The 17500-nt window shown below is 43.7% G+C and overlaps 4 protein-coding genes and 1 non-coding gene across 13 annotated transcripts in view; 2 read left to right on the forward strand and 3 right to left on the reverse strand.

Annotated features, from left to right (window-relative positions):
- The window catches only part of rnf157 (ring finger protein 157), a 29912-nt gene extending 26767 nt beyond the window's left edge, over positions 1 to 3145 (reverse strand). For both annotated transcript variants that reach the window (XM_062533165.1, XM_062533164.1), the window contains exons 1-2: positions 2633 to 3145; positions 1621 to 1739 (exon numbers count right to left, since the gene is read on the reverse strand). In XM_062533165.1, the coding sequence (XP_062389149.1) occupies positions 1621 to 1739; positions 2633 to 2720 (207 nt within the window). In that variant the 5' untranslated portion in view covers positions 2721 to 3145. The remainder of the gene's footprint in view (positions 1 to 1620; positions 1740 to 2632) is intronic.
- Positions 3146 to 3980: 835 nt separating this feature from the next.
- mrpl58 (mitochondrial ribosomal protein L58) lies at positions 3981 to 8228 on the forward strand. 3 transcript variants are annotated; one of them, XM_062533166.1, is made up of 7 exons: positions 3981 to 4256; positions 4396 to 4458; positions 4658 to 4688; positions 5060 to 5119; positions 5375 to 5457; positions 5784 to 5953; positions 8014 to 8226. In XM_062533166.1, exons 1-7 carry the CDS (start codon positions 4104 to 4106, stop codon positions 8096 to 8098), a joined length of 645 nt encoding a protein of 214 aa, XP_062389150.1. In that variant the 5' UTR covers positions 3981 to 4103; the 3' UTR covers positions 8099 to 8226. The 3 variants fall into 3 exon arrangements, with proteins under 3 accessions (XP_062389150.1, XP_062389151.1, XP_062389152.1); XM_062533167.1 differs by lacking the exon at positions 5060 to 5119 and having other exon boundaries at positions 8014 to 8228; XM_062533168.1 differs by having other exon boundaries at positions 3981 to 4458; positions 8014 to 8225.
- Positions 8229 to 8731: 503 nt separating this feature from the next.
- On the reverse strand, positions 8732 to 8804 carry trnar-ucg (transfer RNA arginine (anticodon UCG)). The gene has a single exon. It is a non-coding gene; the product is annotated as a tRNA-Arg (tRNA).
- A 555-nt stretch (positions 8805 to 9359) lies between these two features.
- Positions 9360 to 12201, reverse strand: si:ch1073-357b18.4 (uncharacterized protein LOC797129 homolog). Of its 3 annotated transcripts, none has more exons than XM_062531271.1 (4): positions 11822 to 12201; positions 11522 to 11557; positions 10954 to 11288; positions 9360 to 10458 (listed from the first exon to the last, which is right to left on the reverse strand). In XM_062531271.1, exons 1-4 carry the CDS (start codon positions 11946 to 11948, stop codon positions 9805 to 9807), a joined length of 1152 nt encoding a protein of 383 aa, XP_062387255.1. In that variant the 5' UTR covers positions 11949 to 12201; the 3' UTR covers positions 9360 to 9804. The 3 variants fall into 3 exon arrangements, with proteins under 3 accessions (XP_062387255.1, XP_062387254.1, XP_062387257.1); XM_062531270.1 differs by having other exon boundaries at positions 10954 to 11291; positions 11822 to 12200; XM_062531273.1 differs by lacking the exon at positions 11522 to 11557 and having other exon boundaries at positions 10954 to 11291.
- Positions 12202 to 13901: 1700 nt separating this feature from the next.
- The window catches only part of LOC134077514 (serine/threonine-protein kinase tousled-like 2), a 12741-nt gene continuing 9142 nt past the window's right edge, over positions 13902 to 17500 (forward strand). The window contains exons 1-2 of one of the 4 annotated variants that reach the window (XM_062533169.1): positions 13902 to 14430; positions 15869 to 15973. In XM_062533169.1, the coding sequence (XP_062389153.1) occupies positions 15893 to 15973 (81 nt within the window). In that variant the 5' untranslated portion in view covers positions 13902 to 14430; positions 15869 to 15892. Of the gene's footprint in view, positions 14431 to 15052; positions 15089 to 15868; positions 15974 to 17500 lie in introns of those variants that run through there. The other 3 variants (XM_062533171.1, XM_062533172.1, XM_062533170.1) reach the window with 3 other exon arrangements.

The raw sequence follows: 17500 nt of genomic DNA on the forward strand, positions 1-17500 counted from the left end.
AACTCTCTTGTTCAAGGTTACTCCAAGAACCTGCCAGCCCTTCAAGGCTGCTTCCTTCCAGGAACACACTCACGTGCCCCGAGAGACAGACTGGCCCTGCCATGGGTCGGAGCCAGGACAGCCGGGGCAGGATCTGCCCCACAGCCAGCCGCTGTCCTGGAGGATGGAGCATGGATGGGGTGTGTGTCCATCCTGAGATGTGACTAACTGATCATTTGTGTGTGTGTGTGTGTGTGTGTGTGTGTGTGTGTGTGTGTGTGTGTCTGTCTGTCTATCTGTCTGTGCCTGAGTGTATGTGTGTGTGTCCTGACTCCTGAGATTTGAGGTGTGTGTGTGTGTATGTGTGTGTGTGTGTGTGTGTGTGTGTGAGAGAGAGAGAGAGAGAGAGAGAGAGAGTGTGTGTGAGTATCCTGAGATGCGAGGGACTAACTGTCTGTGTGTGTGTGTGTGTGTGTGTGTGTGTGTGTGTGTGTGTGTGTGTGTGTGTGTGTGTGTGTGTGTGTGAGTGTGTGTAATGTATCCTGAGATGTGACGTGTGAGGGACTGACTGTGTGTGTGTGTGTGTGTGTGTGTGTGTGTGTGTGTGTGAGGGAGAGGGAGGGAGACGGGTGCAGAGAGAGAGAAGGGGAGAGCTGGGATTCATTGGCAGAGCTCTCTGCAGCAGATTGAGGTGAATGTGCATCCAAATGTGCACACTCCCAGAATATATCACTGCATCACTACCATTTATACACTTTCTTCAAAAAATAAACCACAAAACCAAAAAAGTCTTTGTTCTGCCTTAAAATATAATTGAGTAGATGACCAGAAAGCTTTCATGTCAACAGCCAAGAATATGCAAAGGCTTGCTCAATCATGTCCACAAGCACAAGCACAGACACACACTCACACACACAAACACACACACACACACACACACACACACACACACACACACACACACAGACATTGAGTATGCCTCTCCATCCAATAAGTTCAGGTCTTCCATCTGTCAGAAGTAGCAGACAGGATCCTAGATGACATTAATGTGCTTGCACATTGTCCTAACGAACACCAGCAAACTTCAACGGACACCAAGTTAGCTGTAGTGGGTATACTGTGATGTAGTCTGGTTAGCTCTAGTGGGTATACTGTGATGTAGTCTAGTTAGCTGTAGTGGGCATACAGTGATGTAGTCTAGTTAGTAGATGTAGAGGGTATACTGTGATGTAGTCTAGTTAGCTGTACTGTGATCAACCCTAAATGTTAATACATATCCTTGCCTATTTTAAGTGGGTATACTGAGATAGTGATGTTTTTTAAGTGGGTATACTGAGATAGTGATGCTATACTGAGATAGTGATGCTATACTGAGATAGTGATGCTTTTTAAGTGGGTATACTGAGATAGTGATGCTTTTTAAGTGGGTATACGGCGTAGTCCTGCATATCACGTAGACTACACCGCTGCATGGCCCTCATTTGGCCCTGATCTGGCCCTGACATGGCTCACATGTGTGCCCCGGGACCAAACCCTGTGCCATTGTCAGCTCCTCTGGCCGGCTCACAGCAGCCTGCACCTGCAGATGAACACCACAGGAGTGGGCTGCTGCTACCGCATGCCGCTCTTCAGGTCACCTACCGCTACTGGCCGGGTTCCCAGGAAGTTGAGGTCTGTGTTCTCCCCAAAGAGGTAGCCCTCCGGGTGGGTTGACTCGAACTTCTCTCCGCCCATGATGAAGTGGCTGGCGAAGTAACTTCCTGTTACAGAGGGACAGAGGCACATCAGTTATAGAGACCAACCCTGGCAGTTTAGTGTGAGTGTGTCACGTCTTACTCCATATGCAAACCTTTGACGCTTGGCTATCTTCTCCTGTAGCCTACTTTACTGAAGGGTTATAATCCATTGTTTATGTCTCGTTGATTGATTAACCATTACACCATCAAAACAACTGCATCTCAGTATTTACACGTTATTATATTGTCTTGGGCCATTTACAATGAGACAAACCCTTCTGATAGCAGTCAAGAGATGTCGGAGTCTACGCTGTTTGTCATTAACACCTGCTGTTGGCATCTTTCCTCTCTATAGCTCTGATGTGTGTGAGGATGAGTAGGCCTACTCATATGTCTCCTGTCCTGAGTCCTGAGACACCGAATCATTAATTCCCTCAATTAGAGCTCGTACTATGACTTTTCGAGAGCGCCGTGTATCTCGGTGGTAGACTTGATGGTGTCTAGATGGTATTACCACGCCGCCACCCATCAGTATCCGCGGGGCGCCTTTAGGCCATCACCTCTCGCATCCAAATCAGTGCCTTCGTACACTATAGCCTACTCCAGCCATGAAGGCCTACGAACGGGAATCATTACAACTCTATCATCACAGTATCGCAAGCTCCACAAGCAGCCCGGACAACACGGTTCAAGCAGCCTTGGCTAAAACTGCATTGTATTATTCACAATAGGCGTGCGTTACAGCATTAGGTACATGTGCTATTAAGAGTTAACATTGTCAAAGAAACATATTCATGCGACGACCAACGTTACGGTCATACATGATAGTAACCTAGCTCTATTAGGCTACACTTCGTTAAGGGCAAATGTCAACGAAAATGTATTGCTTTCTTTGTGTTTGTAGCGATGTTACTTACCGGTCTTCGGTGGGTATCTGTATACTGAATTGGACGGTATGTCGACCTCCTCCACTCCTGCATTCTGTCTACTTGTCAAAGCTCCCATTTCAATATAAAATTTAAATTCAGCTGATTGAACATACCACAGAAAGCTCGGTTCGACCGAATCGGCACACTTCTCTTTTGTTAGATCCTGAAAGTCTTCATGTTCAGCATCGACGCATAATTATGATCTGTTCTGCGTTGTTTTTATTTTTTTTTTTTTGTATGTTCACGGGATTAGTTGCTGCTCCTAATGCCTAAGCCTCACGGGCTCCCCATCCGCTGTTTTGATTGACGAGCTCAATCCGGTGGCGTTGAGGACACGATTTATCTCTACTCTATACTCTGGCGCTATAGTCGGTTTTCTTATATCTATTTGTGTTGTTGTGCCTGTTTTGTAGATGAGATAATAATAGGCTGTTTAACGGCGCACACGACATCCTATCCGCGTCGCCTCTTTCTCCCCCCGTTCTGGGATGCTCGCGCTGCGCGTTGCTCTATTTCCCAGACCCGACTGTCACCGCGCGCTAATGGCTCCTCTGACGTCAGCCTTAAATCCGGACTGAGGTTTTGCGCAGTAGCTAGAACACACACACACACACACACACACACACACACACACACACACACACACACACACACACACACATACACACACACACACACACACACTCAGTCACACACCCTGCTGTTGCTGCTAACGTGACCTTCCCCAAATTTTACACTTGTTCTCTGCAATGCAGAGGCGTCGCGACAGTTAGGGTAGGCTAATTTATCTTAAATGTATGCATCCCGTTGGTTAGTGTGACACAGCATAGTAGGGTAAATAACCTGCTGCTCGGGGGGTTTAGCAAAGCACAGAGAAGGCCCAATCCCACAGTGCCGTCACCGGCCTAGGTTTTGTACAGCAGATCATTGCCATTTAGAGACGATTAGGCATCAAATTAAATAGTAGATCAGTCCTAATAAGTCTGCCTTTTTCTCTTGAGATATGTTGGCATTCAGCCTGATACTGATGCATTTGCAGACTGAAAATGTGAGCTCTAATCTTGCCATGAAAATGAGCTGTACTTTTTTGCAGAGGTTGGCCTATTCCAGAATGCCTGCCAAATATCCAATCATCAATTTGTTTACGCGCTTACTTCTGTCCGTCATAATTGTTAGAATAAAGAGTATTTAAAAGGTTTCAAACTCCCGCAAATATGCAGTCCACAAGAGAGACCACTAGAGGGAGACAATAGGCTTTGGAAAATAGTATCATCTCAAATACGCATGCGTATTTATAGCCAATGAGAGTACAGAGCGGAAACAAAACACAACACTGGTCAATGCCTTTCTTTTAGGTCTATAATGGTCAATGCACATCATGATAATCAGAGAGAAACTGTTGAACATGTCTTGTTAGAATGTCCAGCATATCACACTGAAAGAACCATCCTGTTAGAAAATGTCAAACCATTATGCAAATCTCACATTGGGAAATATACTTTCATTTTCAACAGTTGGTGGCGGTAATGCGCCAAGTTGGATGCAAACCGCCAATACAATCGAAAGAAGAAGGAGAGCGGACAACACTGTGAGAGTGAACCTGCATGCAGCTGTAATGCACTTCTACTACACTTTCTGAGTGTCTGGACTGCTCGTTTTTCGAATGTGTCCTTCGTATTTGTTAGATCATGTTTCTTGCGCGGCAGTTTGGGCATAATGTTTCTATTTTAAACAAAACAATTCCCTTCCAGTGTCGTCTCTCACAGAGTTTTCCGTATGGGAGCAGCAGATCCTCTGACAATGACCGTGACCAGGCAAGCTACTTCAGCATACTGTGCATATTAGGTGTTCCCTCAGCTAAGCTATACCGAGTCTAACATTTGTAAACCAAGTGTTTCTTAATTGTTTGTAGGCTACTTAGCTGCTATTAAGCACGTTTCTCGATTGACTATGTCTCTTGCTATCTATGGGGTCTTGAGTCATGTTGAGTTCTAAACAACTGTCTTATTGCAGGACCAAAGTGTGCTCGTGGATATTCCAATCGGTATGTAGGCCTTATATTCCGTATTCACTTCAGATTTATTGTCATTCTGTTCTTTACCAAGGTAAAAAGGCGTTTCTCAGGACCACTCTAATATAAGAACGTTCTAAGAACGCTCCTAAGACGTTCTTAGCACCAGAGCCATATCTATGCTTAGCACCAAAGATCCTTAACCCTCTCTGTTAGCACTAAAGAGCTTTAACGAATCTGGGAAACCCGGCCAATATCATTCATACACACACATACATTATCTGTAGCCTAGTTCTCTTTTGGTTTTCTATAGGTCTGCTTCCTTATACTGATTTGAAGTTCGCATTCCACAAAACCGTATACGTCTGTAATCTATTCAGAACACTTTGTGTGAATCATTCCAGATCGCTTGAAAATTAACTATAGCCGGAGCAGTGGACCCGGTGGTCAACACGTAAACAAAGGTAGCCTAATGAATTATGACAGTGAATGACAGAAACATGCACATTTTGTGTGCGTGTGTGTGTGTGTGTGTAGTGTATGCCTACACATGTATGTGTGTAGTGAACTCCAAAGCAGAAGTTTGTGTGTGTGTGTATTTAGAGCTTCACTCTTGAGGTGACATTTCTCATGATTTCTGCATTTACCAAGCTCTAGAGTTTATATGTGTGTGTGTGTGTGTGTGTGTGTTGTGTATGCCTACACATGTATGTGTGTAGTGAACTCCAAAGCAGAGGTTCGTTTCCATGTGCAAACGGCTGATTGGATTTCAGCAGAGGTGCGCACTGAGCTCCTGCAAAGGGTGAGTGAGTGGCCATGATCCTCCAGAGTTGATCATTATCTTATATTCATTTTTATCACACCTAAGTATTCAGTCATACATAACTTTTGGTGTAAAGCATGCATGTTTGAGGTGATTTCCCTGTGACCATTCATTCCTTTATTCATTCATTCACAACATAGGCGTAAGATACCAATATTCAAAACTAGCCAGTGCAACTGCCCATATAATCATCATGATTAAATGGGACCCCCCCCCCCCCCCCCTCCATGTTCAATTCAAAGTTGCGTCCCTGATTGACAGTCCTTCATTCATGTACCGTATTCTTTCTCTCACTCCTGCCCCAGTATAAGACTCGTGTGAACAAGGCAGGGGAACTTGTGGTCACGTCGGAGGTGAGTCGCAGCCAACACAAGAACCTGGCCGAGTGTGTGCAGAAGATTCGCCACATGATCTCAGAGGCCAGCTACATGCCTCCGGAGCCCTCCGAAGAGGACCTCGCTCTCAGGGCCAAACGGTAACGCCTCAGCCCCAGAGCGCTTCTTCTCACTGGAGAGCATACGACACAGTGCTGACTGGATTTTATCACGGAGCTTTTTCTGGTGAAGTAATTCTTAGACAGACAGACAGACAGACACTGGGTTCAACACTAAATAGTATTCAACAAAGGGCACTGCACAGCACCTGAGCTTTTCTTTACAGACCCTTTCAACTGTAGAAACAAGCATGTGCGTTCCTGAGGCATTTCCAGTGACACAGAAAACAACATTGAGCTAATGGTAACTTGGTGGCCGACACAAATATACATTTTGTAGACCATTATGCTGAAGGTTGATTCATTTTCATTTCACTTCAAAGTACCTGCGTTGGTTTTGAACATTTCAACCCAGAAATTCTCTAGGAACAGATTGAAAGAGTCTACGCAGCAGCAAATTGAGGACAAGCAATTGGAAAAACAGGTTTCAGACAGCAGTGATGCTGCTGATGTGTTGTAGCTTAAAGTCCTGCCGTGGGGCCTTTCCGAAACTATCCCTTAGCTTCTCCCCTTACGGGGTGAACTCAGTTGGGTAGCCTCCTCACAGCTCAATAAAGTTCCCTTGATTAGCGTGTAGGGTATCATATCGCACACATAATGCCTAGCACAGACAGGTTCTGACGCAGCAAACGCATGGATTTGTTTACAGGTGTACTCACACGGAACTTACGTTTGTATGAAGTGTTTGTGACATGCCACATTAGTTGACACACCCCCTTGACAAGGGGGCGTCGGTGCTCACTTAGCATTGAAGGATTTGTAACTCACTACCACTTGACAGTAATTAGTTTTGGATGGCCCTTAAAGTGTAACTGCACCCTAAAATATGTTTTTTGAGCTGTTGATTGATATTGAAATTACTCACAAGTGACGAACCACACTATTACCAGGGTTAATATTGACAAAAATTGTGTTTCCCAAGAAAAGTAAAATGTTGTATTATTTTATATAATATAGCTCTCCGCGCCTTCTACAGGTTGAAACATGCCATGGCAATTTGGTCCAAAATGCTGATGTAGTCCTGCACTTCTCTGGCGATTCTAGTCGGGTCGCGACCGGGTCATCACAAATTAGGAATGAAACGCCCCAACACTGCCCTGATGACCTGTGATAAGCCATGTCTGCAGCACTCATTCCCAGATTGACACAAAATCACCACGGTTGATTGGCTGCAGCAGTGCCCAGTCTATATCAACGCCCCTTACATCTGCGCCCCTCTTCAACCCCTCCCTTCCAAATTTCAGAATGTCCCGCCCATTTTGAAAGCCTTTTTCAGAAATGTGAAGTGGGTGGAGTTATGGGGTGCAGTTACACTTTAATATGGCGGACCCACTGTGTGGAGAGGGCGAAGAAACTAGTTTCGGAAATTCCCCCGGTCTTAGGTTGCCCATCCTCATTGCTTGATACACGGCTCAGCACATAATCTGTTTTCTCCTTGATCCTCGAGGGGCGTTCCCACTGATCTATAACTAACACTGGATAGACTCTACCATTGTTGCCGCCCCATCATTCTTTATCTAGATCAGTGAGGACGAGGATCGAGGAAGGAAGGGAAGGTGTATAAAAGACCAATGAGAGTCACCCTAGGAATCCTTGATCAATGTGATTGCTTAGGCTGGACCAATTTTTAAAGTTAACGCCAAAGTTTTCAAAGTCTACACCCATTACGAAGCTATGACTGGACACATTTCTCAATGATCCTTTCCACGAAGTGAATGGATTTGGTGATGCCAGGCTAGGAAACAATGGAAAGAAATGTAATTTGCCAACATTCCCTTTAATTAAAATATTGTGGCCATGAGTGGACAAATCACATATGAATAGTATTTTTTAAGCGATAATTCTGTATCTTAATGCTTGACTGTCAGGAGACTTTTGCAGTTAATGACATATCTGATATTTTGTTTCCAGTATTTTATTATGTGTATAATGTCCGGAGGTTCCAAACAAGTTTGCAGTAAAAAAAACAAATTGTGGTCAATTTACACCGAAATTTCATGATTGGACACAAATCACTTTAAAGTACCCCACTCTCTCTTTAGGTTGGAGAAAAGAGACCAGGAGCGCTTGAAGCAGAAGAAACTTCTGTCTGCACTGAAGAAGTCACGGCGTATGGATTTTGACTGAAATATCAGGGAATATCAGTATATCACTGGATAGAAATCAGAGACTGTAGTCCAGTGAATATGCACACTTAAGATCTTCATATTTATTTATGTATTAGTGGGAACAAATAATAAAACAGCTTTTACATATGTTTCCATGTGAAATGTCATTTTGCATTAATTTATGTAGAAATAGAGCAGGCTTGGATCAAAACAGACATATGTCAAGCACAGTTGAACCAAGAAGGTGCAAGTAGGATATTATAACATGACACCAGAGACAATAGTTCTTGTTTCTTGATCTTTTTTTCTTTTTTTTTTTCGTCCTGCGCAATCCGGAACATATTAAAACTAGCAGAGGATGGTTTCGATCCATCGACCTCTGGGTTATGGGCCCAGCACGCTTCCGCTGCGCCACTCTGCTGTATGTTCTTGAATGGATGAAACGTTGTTACATTGTATTTATTTTGTAGTGGGCCATGGTGCCTGCTAGCATTCAGCCATAATGTGTGTTGATTTTCTCGCTGTGCTAATCAACACATTAATCTAGTAACCTGTGACTTTTCCGACGCACAATACCACAACTATCTTTTTTTTCAGCTAACGGTGGTAATTAAATTTGTTACACATTTCAGGGTGGGTAGGGGTAAAAAGCCGACCACGAAGGGACTCGAACCCTCAATCTTCTGATCCGAAGTCAGACGCCTTATCCATTAGGCCACGCGGTCGCTACGCAATACGGTGGGTAACCAGTACATTATAACCTGCACAAATTTCACGATGATTGATAATATGTTGTAACAATAGTATACAGAGCAACGAAATGTCAGACACATTCACATAATCCTACATAGCCACATATATTTCGCTAAATAGCAGCGTATTAACAGTTAATGTAACAAATAGTCTAACTAGCTAATGCTAGCTTGCTAGCGTACCTGATTGTTATGGGTTGTTGTCGTCTCGATTCTGCCTTGTTGAAAACTCACACAGCATTCAACTGGCTGCGAAGCTTATGCATATGCAACAAATGTATAACGACACAAATATTACATTTACATTAATTGATTAACAGATTAACTAATTTACATTAAGTCTGACCATGAATATCAATCCCTTTGGACAGCGTCTTCGAAGCATCAGTCAGGTAGATTGGAGGCTCTCAGAACTATTAAACCATGAGACAGAGGACACATTTCAAAGTGATTGTATCCTATAGGCCTACCGTTTTATAATCGGAATATTACATTTAAATTATATTTTATTGTATATTTTCCATAATCCATAGTTTCAGTGAGTGATCTCATTTTCGTTTTTACAGAGGAAATGTTAAATGAAAACTATATAACATCTATCAAATATGATGTTGCCTCAGGCCAGGGCGAGATGGGTTCTGGTTAGGAGGCACACCCAGAGTAATTTACAAAGCAAAATGATTTGAGATTAAGGTTAAGGTATTTGGGCGGCACTTGTTTTAAAAGTGTCAAAAGCAAATCCTGAAACATTTTTTATCCCTTTTTTAAAGTTTGTCCAGTATTTTGGTGCTTCATTCAAAAAAAGTGATGCTGAAGAAGAGCAGAACATTTATGGGTGTAGGCCTAGCCTCTTTCCTAAGCTTCCTCCAATGTTTGTGAATCCCACTTAGTAGGACTATTTGTCACCTTTATTATTAGGGTTATTATTAGTCTGTCTGCCATACTGTCCGAGCAGTGTCAGTGTTTGTCAGTGTCAGTGTTTGTCGGCGAGCCTCTGCAGCAGGGCGATGATTGTGTCCTGTTTGGAGGAGATGAGCTCCAGTGCCGTGGCCATCCTGCCCACTGCCTCCGCCACGCGGTTGGTCGTCCGCTCCCTGCGCCGCTCCCGCGCCTCCTGCCTACAGTGGCGCTGCTCGTCCAGAAGGGCGCGCTGCTCCTGGGCGCTCAGGTAACCCCCTCGCAGCATGGCGCCACGCCGCTCTGCTTGCCCCCCCTGTGGCTGGCTCACAAACGTGGGCACGCCCACCGCAGGGGCGCCGCGAGACTTTCGCCGGGAAGAGGCCACGAAGGTCATTTTGGGTCGCGGCGGCGACGAGGACACGGTTAGAGGACTATCAGAACAACTCAGTGGGCCGTTTTGAGGAGCAGGGTGTAGAGGTGGGACCGGGGCAAGGCTGGGTGGCATCATAGGGGGAGTAACCCTCTGCGGGGTCAAGGTGGGCACCTGAGTTGCCGTGGCGATGAGGTTGTTAGGGAAAAGGCTGGAGGGCATGGCGGCGGAGATGCCCACGGGTGGCCGATCCTCACACAGCGCTGCCGCCTGTGCCGTCGTGGCTAAGCCCAGCAGCGTGGCAGAGGCTGAGCTGCCCTGAGCGATCTCCGTCTTCCCCAACACAGCATCCATCACCTACCCCGACACAAGGACGCACCAGAGGGAGCGAGACAGAAAGAGACAGAATAAACACGTTAAGGATTCTGATAGTGATTTGAAGTGTGACATTTGATATAGCCCTACTTGCTGTGCCTCTGATGTTATTTTGCTTCTGATACACTGATTTTGATTGTGATATCTGATTCTGATAGAGGCCTACTTCTTGCTTCCGATATTCTTATTGTGCTTCTGATTCTGATATTGATTTTTGATGCTGATACCAATTGTGCTTCTGACATGCTCTTTTTTCTGATATACAGTAATTTCCTGTGTATTAGCCACATAGTGTATAAGCCGCAGGACAGTGTTTTATGCAAGTTCAAAGAAACAAAACCATATTAACTGCCCCTGTATTAACCTCATAGCTGAAGAAATTTAGCAAAATCAATGTATAAGACGCGGCTAATAGTTAGGAAATTACGGTATATGCTGGCCCATTCATGTGTGGTGGTCATGTGATCGTGGGCTCACCTCGTAGTATTCCCATGAGGTCCTGGCCTGTCCCCGGCCCCTGCAACGCTCCTTCACGCGCTTGTAGGTGACGATGAGGTTGTTCCATTTGCGACGTATCCTCTCGACGGGCAGCGGGTAGCCGTGACTGTCCAGCTCCTGCTGGACACTCTGGAAGAGCCGCGAGCGCTCCCGCTGGCCATACAGGTCCCAGCGTGCCGCCATGGCCTCGATCAGCAGCATGATGGCATCGTGGGTAAATTCAGACGAGCTGGACACCGCTTCGCCTTGACCTCGCACTCCCGCAGCACCGCCAGCACTCGGAAGGACATCCTGGGAACCACCGGTGGTCATCACTGCTGAAGTCACACAGACACATCATGCCAACATAAACAACATGGCAAAGTGTAAAACCCTTCAAATGCACTTGCACTCAAATATATATTTAGATCATATAGGCTATATGAAGTGGGAATTCTTAATTCACACATACACACACAGACATGTGAAAATGAAATGCACAAGCCCACACACATATTCCTAGGCACACAAAACACATGTGCACATACATGGAAATTGGGTCACTCACCTAGGGGGACTTTGCTGGTCTCTTTGGAGGTGAAGACTGTTGATGAACATAATTGTTTGATAATGCGTATATGCTACTTGCTTTTCACATGTTATCGGTATCCCAAAATTAATATTTTATATTCAAAGGCTATCCTGATAAAAACAGGCATATTTAATAATTCAATAAAGCATCTAAGGTAATGAGGAAATAAACTGCTCTGCGTTACAATTGAACCTTTCATTTCACTTCATTAACTGGAAGAATTACGCTGATCTGAAATGTTACATCAACGGCGTTCACTGAAGTGGCACAACTTACACAGCATGATCGGGGTCGGACCAGCAGCTTGGTCGCTCTGTGGATCCATACCGTCAGGACAGTAGGCGCCCGAGAGCGCCACTATACAATCGTCTGCAAGGGGCTCGGCCTTCGGCTTTACGTCCATGGCTGCGCTGAATCTGCTTGTCGGCAGGATGACTTACCATCTGTTTTCTCATGCGACCAACGGGGTTACGTGAGTACTACTCCTCCATTCTGATATTGCCAAACTTATACAACTAATACGCACAGTTCTACAACTTAATTTGGGGAAAAGTAGAATCTGTTCTTTTCACTACAGAAACGCTCCAGTGGAGTACTTATTTGTTTTTTTGTGAATTATCTTAGGGCTCTTGTAGGTAGGTTACAGCCTGAAATAATGATGGCTGCGCTCTTGCTAAAGTCTGCGCAACACTTCTGCGTGTTTCTGCAAGCTGATTGGTTGGTTACCATTACGCGGCACGCAGGACCTGCACCAACGCAGACGTCAGTTCTACAGATAGGGTGCCTGTCTGCCAGAGAGCAGGGCGAGATGCTCTCGTGATGAAACATGTGCCTCAGTCTTCGTTTACAACTGATTAGATAGATAGATAGATAGATATAATGAAAGGCAAAATACTTAGCCATGTTGCCAGGAAATGACTGTGTCTGTGTCTATTCTATAAACATAGTTCTGATTTCCAAACTTCCCACTCAGGGTCTTCACTAGACCCCTACTACTGGGCCACGCTAAATAATTTACACAACACCAGGGTAATAATTGTACATAATATAAAATATTCAAATAGTAAACTTGAAGACAGCAAATTAAAAAAAAACCCTATAAATTGTTGATAATTATGCAAACAAATATAGAAATTCAAACACGCAATGATTCAAACAGGTTGATATATCCAGATGTCTCAATGTGAGTTGGCATACGGTAGAGGCAGGGCCATGTCTATTATTAATTTCGCCATGCCACTTCTGTGTTGAATTGAGGAGCTGTAGCCTGTGGAACAAAACATTTTCTCAGTCTCTCTGTCTGTCGAGCATGTCAGAGATTGGAGTCTGCCTCTAAACATGCTTGTTGTCTTAGCTGGGAATACCCATAAGAACCTTTGGCAAATTTGGGCGTTGCTCCACAGCTCCCATTTCCAATGTCCCTAAAAAAGGGCATGCAAATACAATTGCTAATCCAGCATCTGTGTATTGCTTTGGAATTGAGTAAACAACTGCATTAATGCACCAATTTCAGTTTGATTTCACTGCTAGTTACGGACCTGCTGGAAGTCAAGTCAATTAATCTTTTCCAGACCCATTCTCAATTGCTATCCAACTTTTTACAACTAGGCCTACTAATAATTGCTCACATGACGTATCTGTGCCACTGTGTGTGGATCTTGCTGTTTTTATTTTTATGACAGGCCTATTATTTGTCCACTTGACATGACAGGCCTGCATGACATGTAATTTGTTCACTTGACATGACAGGCCTATAATTGTCCACTTCTGCCCAAGAATGATGGCCTGTGTCAAATCAAATAAAAAATAATTTTAAATGATTGATTTGTAGTTTGTCACTGGTCATGATCAGTGCACCTTGTGTTGTTGGGAAAAGATTGCATAGCCTCTATTGTGGATCCTCTCCACTGATTCCTGAAGTGGAGCCATCAGTTGAAAAGATTTCCCACATTAATCTAGCCTTGCATAAGGTTTGGTAGGCTATGACCAGGCTAACATTTATCGGAATCACAGCAAATATATTGGGACTATGGCAATTGCAGAGATTGTCATATGTGGGGGGGGAAACTCAAATGTGTAGCCTATGTTGGCATCAGTTTTTTTAGATGGTTGAACATGCATCTCACATTTCACCATATCACTTGGTAATGGCACATAAAAGGTAGCCTACCTAATAGCCCATCTTTTGCAAGAGTTCTCTTTCTTATTGAGATTTTCATGGATCTTTGGAGGTGTCCATGTTTGGGACCTGGCAGTGTCTGTTCAGTGCCTCAGGGGGTGTTGAAAAATGATCATTGAAAAGATACAAATCGTTCAGGTCAGGGCCATTCATTCACTTAGGGTCATTATTTTGCCTGGCCCTTGAGCTACTTGAACCTTGCCTGGGAACTCCATCAGCTCGACTCATTCTGTTGTCTATCACTAGCTAGTTAGCCTAAATATCTTTTGAGAATATCTAAAACTAAGAAAAGAAGAAAAGTGGCCGTCTGAAGATCAATCACTCTTCCGTAAGGCGACAGCAGAGGAGAAAGCTTTTTCTTTTTTAACAAAGCCTGAAAGTGACTGCGTACACCGAGAAATCAGGGGCCCTTGAGTAGCCGAAAAAGGGGGAGTAACGTTAGCTGTGGTTGTCCTCGGCCGGGGTAACACCTCGCTGGATGAGGGAAACCCCGAGGATCACGGCCTGCAATAACATTTCACCATCTTTAACTAGCAGTTCAGAGAAGAAAGGGGACGCCTGCCAATGGTCACATTTGTTCTAACAAGTTACATGTGTCACCGCATGTAGACGAATACGTGGTGTTTACGAGGCACGGGCTCATCAGTTAATCAATTTTGGATCAAAGAACCTACGGAGCCCCGTGAAAAAAACAACTACGCTGCAGGTAGCGACAAAACTTGTTCTTTTGCAGCTGCTAATGATATCACAATAGCGAGCTAAATATGCTAGCTAGCCTAGTAAAATTAGCGCACCACTCCACTACCTAACCATTGTAGCTAAATGTATTCCAATGATTTGTATACAATTCAGGACATAACTCTAACTTGTTTAGTAAATACAGTCTGAAGTTGTGAGACATGTTGTGGGACCCTCTGTAAGCGTTACAAAATCTGATGGCTTCTCAAACATTTACGTTACCCCAAAATGAGTTAACCATTTACGTTAGCCCTTGCACTAGCCAATCAACCCACCACCACTAGACTTTGAAATCAATATTTTAACCGTGGGAATGGGGATATTAGCAAACATTTAGTCAGACGTGTAGATTTTTGAATATCTGTTCCAGAAGATGTATCATATTCCAATAATTCTTTATGTGATGAAAAAATAGAGTTCACGTTCTTCCGATGTTTACTTGCAGGCTAACTAGCATTAGCTAACGTTACCTTGGTGAATAACTAACGTTAGCTATCACTGATGTTGTACGATTCAGCTAACGAGTTAGCTGGATAGTATTTGTGAACCCACTAGTGCTAGCTTCTAGGTATTTGGCAAGACCTGTAGCACGCTAGCTAAAGCCTTTGAAAGGCGTGCCCACTTGGGTAAACAACTTCAAAGTTATTTCGTCTGTTATGTGAACATTTGTTTACATTCTATTGCATGTAGATGTTGGTATTTGATATTTTAATATTGGCGCGTTGATTTTGGCTAGCTAACATAAGTGCTACTTCTCAGTTTTCAGAGTTAGCAATGGTAGCAGTGTACTTAGCCCGTAAATTAACATCACATTGGAAACTTGGTTGTCAGCATGTCAGAAGTACCTCATGGTCGTAACGTTAGTAAATGATTGGCCATAGTATTTTGTAAGAAAACTACGTGCTCCAGTCCCAACACTTATGTACACATCTACATCATATCTTACTTAGGCTACTATGTCTGTCATAAACTATGTTGTTGTTTGTATGGCAGTGTGAGTGGTGTCGCTAGCAAGTTATCAACAGGTAACATAACGCTTAGACGTATGTCATGCATGCATTTTCCTCATGCCTATCTTAACCAGATGTAAAATACTGCAATTGTGTTTACTGGGTCATTTTCGGGGTATGGCATTCCCTATGAAAAACATAAATGGAGGACTTTCCTGTCATTGAAAGTACTAGTGTTGTATTGTACATGCTACTTTAGGCTTTGTGGAGAAGGTTATATTATATTTTTAAAGAATAAGAGTGTTGTAGGCTCTAAGAACTTGTTAAGGGTTGGATAAGGTATGTCTGTTGTCAGGAGAGTGCATGTGTGACTTCTTCTTACCAGTACCTCTGTGTTTGGACCTGTCTGTCTGTGTGTTTTATCTAATCCATGTCGGCCTCTCTCTTCCTACTCAGGTGCAGTGGGCACGCTGAGCAGGCATGATGGAGGAGCTGCACAGCCTGGACCCACGACGCCAGGAGCTCCTGGAGGCCCGGTTCACAGGTGTTGGTGTAGCCAAGGTAAGGCCTGTCAGAACCAGTACCACCAGAGCCTCTGCCTCCCATCAAGCATCTGCTGTGTGTTTGGGTGTGTGAGAGAGAGAGAGTGAAAAAGAAGCCTAAGCTTGGATCGTTCCTATTTTAGCTTCGATAACACCACCACCCTCAGATCAGTAACACAGAGGGCTCTGCTGCCAAGACATCAGCCAATGCCAGCACGAATCCAACGATGATCTGACATGCGTCTTGCTAGGGCTTATCCTTCCACATTCACTGTCTCCTGCTCGATAGAGATTTAGGTCTGCAGATTGATTACGGAATCGTAGGGATGTAACTGTTCACGAAAATTACGTTTGATTACTGGTAGAGAGGGCGTTTGATTGTACCTAACGTCTCGTACCTAAACAATTTGGTGTAAATATGTGCACCTATACACCCCTAGAATCCAGAGTGGTTAGTGGTGGACACTCAGGTCTTGACCGGTAGAGCTTGTTTTCCAGAAGCACTGCTCCTGCATGGCCTTACTTGCATTGTGTCTCACTTGCATTGTGTTTCTGTGCTTATGAATGGTAACTACTGTATAACAACCATAATAGGATGAGAGTTGACCCTGGAAGCAGGCTTCACAGTAATGGGATCGACTGTGATCAAGCTAACCGTCCACTGTTAGGGCCAAAGAAAGTTATTCAACAAACTGAACAAGTTGACTGCTTTTTCAGTAGCGTGTTACAAAGGCATGATTGTTGCCTAACGGTGGTCCCGTTATACAAAATTGACTTGGTGTCGGGAAGTTCTTTACCTCCGTCTCGTCCATTAATTCCATATAAGGGGACACCTAGGCGGCCGTTATCCCTTACATACAGTAACTGCAAAGTCACGCTGAAGGCATCTCATGATGCATTAGATCACATTGTACAGGGTGCTTGCTCAAGTCTTGAAAGTCTTAAAAGGTATGGAATTTTAAAGTGCCTTTTTCCAGACCTTGAAAAGTTTGGAATTTTGTAGAAAAGTCTTGGAAAAGTCTTGAAGTGTAGCTCATGAAGAACTGATGCAAGTACTCAGACTTAACATGACTGATATACCCTCCACAATTTTGCGACTTTTGCAATTTCATTTTTTTCCCATTTGCAATCGAAATCCATAATTTCATGACAGTGTTTTCTAAAACATTACAAGGATTTTTGCAATGTTTTTCATTTTAAACCTCATCTAGGATGATCTCTAGATATCAGTCTCTCAAGTCTGTTCAAGATTCAAGATTGTCTTCATTAATTCAACTCAATTCAATTCAGTGATAGGAAGAAACCTTGGTTAGTGATAGGAAGAAACCTGTGCAGTTCCACAACTCAAGGGGCTGAACCATGCAGTAAATCAGTAGCTAGGGTAGGCTAGGATGTCCATAGATTTTGCAGAGGCAATATCCAATATGATATACAACATGATGTAAAAAGATCCTTTATTCTTGAGTTTACATGTTTTTTTCCTGTTGGATTATATTTAAACAATCAATATAACATTTTCAAAAATGTAATATGTTGAATATGGATG

The sequence above is a fragment of the Sardina pilchardus genome, chromosome 3 (assembly GCF_963854185.1).
Source record: "Sardina pilchardus chromosome 3, fSarPil1.1, whole genome shotgun sequence".
NCBI lineage: Eukaryota > Metazoa > Chordata > Actinopteri > Clupeiformes > Clupeidae > Sardina > Sardina pilchardus.

Excerpts from the sequence above, each read along its gene's own strand:
- si:ch1073-357b18.4 (XM_062531270.1), bottom strand. The coding sequence starts at position 11,948 with ATGGACGTAAAGCCGAAGGCCGAGCCCCTTGCAGACGATTGTATAGTG. Across the intron at positions 11,558-11,821 it reads TCCGACCCCGATCATGCTGT|TCTTCACCTCCAAAGAGACC; the intron begins GTAAGTTGTGCC and ends GTTCATCAACAG. Across the intron at positions 11,292-11,521 it reads GACCAGCAAAGTCCCCCTAG|CAGTGATGACCACCGGTGGT; the intron begins GTGAGTGACCCA and ends GTGTGACTTCAG.
- mrpl58 (XM_062533166.1), top strand. The coding sequence starts at position 4,104 with ATGTCAAACCATTATGCAAATCTCACATTGGGAAATATACTTTCATTT. Across the intron at positions 4,459-4,657 it reads CTGACAATGACCGTGACCAG|GACCAAAGTGTGCTCGTGGA; the intron begins GCAAGCTACTTC and ends GTCTTATTGCAG. Across the intron at positions 5,458-5,783 it reads GCACTGAGCTCCTGCAAAGG|TATAAGACTCGTGTGAACAA; the intron begins GTGAGTGAGTGG and ends CTCCTGCCCCAG.